The sequence below is a fragment of the Mastomys coucha genome, unplaced genomic scaffold, assembly GCF_008632895.1.
Source record: "Mastomys coucha isolate ucsf_1 unplaced genomic scaffold, UCSF_Mcou_1 pScaffold21, whole genome shotgun sequence".
In the NCBI taxonomy this organism is placed as follows: domain Eukaryota; kingdom Metazoa; phylum Chordata; class Mammalia; order Rodentia; family Muridae; genus Mastomys; species Mastomys coucha.
In genome coordinates this window covers 102,254,686-102,258,562 of record NW_022196904.1, presented here as the reverse complement: position 1 = coordinate 102,258,562, position 3,877 = coordinate 102,254,686, and the positions used below count along the sequence as shown (strand labels likewise).

The 3,877-nt window shown below is 37.5% G+C and overlaps 1 protein-coding gene across 1 annotated transcript in view; it reads left to right on the top strand.

Annotated features, from left to right (window-relative positions):
- The window catches only part of Pth (parathyroid hormone), a 2,958-nt gene extending 605 nt beyond the window's left edge, over positions 1-2,353 (top strand). Inside the window, exons 2-4 of the mRNA XM_031384581.1 lie at positions 863-875; positions 1,894-1,984; positions 2,092-2,353. Coding sequence (XP_031240441.1) covers positions 863-875; positions 1,894-1,984; positions 2,092-2,353 — 366 coding nt within the window. The remainder of the gene's footprint in view (positions 1-862; positions 876-1,893; positions 1,985-2,091) is intronic.
- The last annotated feature ends 1,524 nt before the right edge of the window (positions 2,354-3,877 follow it).

Genomic DNA, 3,877 nt, shown 5'->3' with positions numbered 1-3,877 from the left:
GGAAGGAAGGAAGAAAGAAAAAAGAAAAAGAAAGAAATTTGAAATAAAAATTAGGCTGGTGGTGGGACAATAATTCTGATGTCAAAAGTAAACAATTATTTGTCATGTGGAGTGTATATCTATTTTCTTGTAGGGTATCCTTATCTAGGTTTTATTTATTTTTTTATGGCTTCTCAGGAGTTTAGCATGCATACTAAGGTTGCAAAAATCTTTCCTTTCACTGTTGAATAATTCACTCCTTTTACATAAAAATCAGCGTTTTCTAATCTTTAAAATGATACATACTTTTTAAGGATGCTTGATGATCATTAAACTCTTCTCATCTTAAGTAAGAAGTCAATCTTCCGCAAAAGAACAAGGAAATAAGGCAAAGACGTCACCAGGTCACCAGAGCTGAGCTAGGATTAGACACCGATGCTCCTGTCAGCCAGCTACAGTGCCTGGGACTGATGGCCTAGAAGACTTTCTTTTGTTACAGCTCCCACAGCTCTGCACTGCACAGTGAAGAGAAATGGCTCAGGCTATAAGGCCTCTTATTAACTAAGGATGTAATCTCCTTTTAAAACAGAAACATAACTCCTATTGTGTGCATCACTTAGGAGAATAATGAGTATTTTAAAAGTGCTACTATCATAATAATGTCTGTGACTGTGGAGCTGCCGATTAAGCGAAAATTTGCGTATTGATTTATGAGCAAGAAGAAAGAACTAGAAGTTATATTAAACTGTAACTCTGAAGTTGAAGTTGTAAGATGTAGACACTCATTTTATTAAGGGTCAAAGCTCCAAGAATACATTATAAGAAATTAATTTGATTTGTTGTTGTTGTTGTTGTTGTTGTTGTTGTTTTGGTTTCTTGAGACAGGGTTTCTCTGTGTAGCCTTGGCTATCCTGGAACAGGCTAGCCTTGAACTCACAGAGATCTACCTGTCTCCACCTCCCAGTACCTGGGATGAAAGGCGTGCACCACCACTCCTGGCTCTGAGTTTTAAATGCTATAACACATACACATATGTGTAATAAATATGTGAATATGTGTGTGCATGTGAAGGCCAGAAGTCAATGTTGGATGCCTTCCTCTATCATTCCCCACCTTTTTTTTTTGAAACCTTCCCAACACTAGGATTACAGGTGCTTGCTGCTGTGCTCAACATTTTTTAGGGGTGCTAGGGATTTGAACTCAGGTCCATGTTTGTACAGCAAGCATTTACTAACTGAGTCATCCTCCTAGCCTAAGACTTCTTTGTTGTTGTTGCAAGAGGTGTTGCATTATTAATTCAGTAAAGGTATCAAAATTAAACCTTACAGTTAGACATGGTGGTAAATGCCTGAACTCCCAATGTGCCAGAAACCAAGGCAGGTGGATCATAACCTCAAGGCCAGCCTGATCTACACAGCAAAATCTTATCTCAAAAATAAAAATAAGATCCTACAAATTTGGCATTTATGGCTATTATGCTAGCATTTGAAAACAAGCTTAGCAATGCAAACAGTGTTTGTTCACTGAATAGTTATTGCTTACCTAATTGGGAGGTTAGTGAATTGCAAGCCATGTAGATATAGCCAACATAGATATGAGAGGAAATCATCAAACTGTTCTTCAGTCAGCATGCTTTAAATAGCAAATGTTAAAATTTATGAAAGAAATCTCAGAAAACTACCTAAGAAAGTCATGCATGCTACTTCTCTAAGTTAGGTGTACATGTTATAGTACTAATGTATCTATTCTATAGAGATTCCAAAGACTCGTGAAAAATAGATCAATTAATTCCTGTAACCTCAGCTAATCATTGCTTGCTTTGGTGGTTATGAATAACAACTACTGCGACTGTATTTACATACTTTAGAACACTGACAGTGTCTTAAAATATCTCAATGTTGTTTCTCCTTTTAGTAAAGATGATGTCTGCAAACACCATGGCTAAAGTAATGATCATCATGCTGGCAGTTTGTCTTCTCACCCAAACAGATGGGAAACCTGTTCAGTAAGTGCTGCAGCCCACTGTGCACAGGGAAGTGTGGGCTCAAGGCTTTACTAATGTTGTGGACATGGGGAGCTAATGGAGTGGTCCTCATTTTCTCTTCTTCCTAGGAAGAGAGCTGTCAGTGAAATACAGCTTATGCACAACCTGGGCAAACACCTGGCCTCCATGGAGAGGATGCAGTGGCTGAGAAAGAAGCTGCAAGATGTACACAATTTTGTTAGTCTTGGAGTCCAAATGGCTGCCAGAGAAGGCAGTCACCAGAGGCCCACCAAGAAGGAGGAAAATGTCCCTGTTGATGGTAATCCAAAAAGTCTTGGTGAGGGCGACAAAGCTGATGTGGATGTATTAGTTAAGGCTAAATCGCAGTAAATGCTGATTTATTCTAGAAAGTGCAGGGCAATGACATATGCTGCTACCTTTCCAAGCTCTATGAAGATCACCAAGTGCTAATACTTCTACTGTAATGAAAATATGAAATTGTTTTTATTGCACTTTTGCTCATTTAAGGTCTCTTTCAATGATTCCATTTCAATATGTTCTTCCTTTTAAAGTATTACACGTTTCCACTTCTCTCCTTAAGTATAAATAAAGCTTTAATGATCATGAACCAAATAAGCAGTGTTTCTTGCTTGTTAAAACTTTGTCTCAGTTGGAGGGTTGGCTCAGAGGTTAAGATTGCAAACTGTTGGGCCGTAGAGATTGCTCAGTGGTTAAGAGCACTGACTGCTCTTCCAGAGGTCCTGAGTTCAATTCCCAGCAGCCATATGGTAGCTCACAACCATATGTAATGGAATCTGATGCCCTCTTCTGGTGTTTCTCAAGACAACAACAGTGAACTCATATAAACTAATAGACCTTAAAAAAAAAAAAAAAGAAAGAAAGATTGCAAACTGTTGTCTCAAATGACTTGAGTTTGGTCCCCAGAACCCACATCAGATGGCTCACAACTACCTGTAAGTCCAATTCCAGAAGGATCCAATGCCCTTGGTCCTGCCAGGACTTGCACTCATGTGCATGTACCCCCACATTTATAAGGAATTTAAGATAACAAAAAAAATCCACAATAAATCCCGTGTCTTTTGCCATGATACATATCCAAATGGTTTTATTGACATGAGTTTGTAAAACAACACAAGAAAAAATTTCTTTAGTTCATTTACCTCAGTTAATGTTTGGAACACTGTCTGTTTTTAATTCCAGAGTACTAGGTCCCCAAATTCATATTAGCTGGTTATTATTCTCCCCTTCTTTTCAGGAAGCCCAATGAAATACTCAGGAAATGGGGCAGAAAGTGGTCTGAGACTTGACTACAAAGCATTTGCCATTACATAAACTCACAGTATATATCTATACTCTGAATTCTACACTGCAAGGAATAAAAATATAATATTTATCCATTATTCACAAATCTTTAGTGATCATCACAGATAATGTATTCATTTAGCTTGCTTTGCACAGACATGGTTCTTTTCTTCATGTAACCCCCAAATTTTGGCTTAAGTTCATAATAACTTTGAGGAGTTCTAAGTATAAAAACACAATATACTACATGGGTGCAAAATACAGACCCTATGGTATTTACAAAATACTATACAATGATGGAAATATTCCATACCCTATAATGCCTGTAATACTAGTCACATTCATATTCATCTAAAACATGGCTAGTATAGCTGTGAAAACTGATTTAAAGTCTGTTTAAATTAATTTAAGTAGCAGCTTGTGGTCAGTATTGTACTTCCAAGATGTAGGTCCTTTGAATACCTACAGGTTTTCACTTCCAGCCACTTAATGCCATAAATTAGATATTAAAAATGCCTGTGATACAAAAGAACAAACACGGTATGCACTCTCTGATAAATGGTTATTAGCGCAGAAGTCTGGAATACAGGA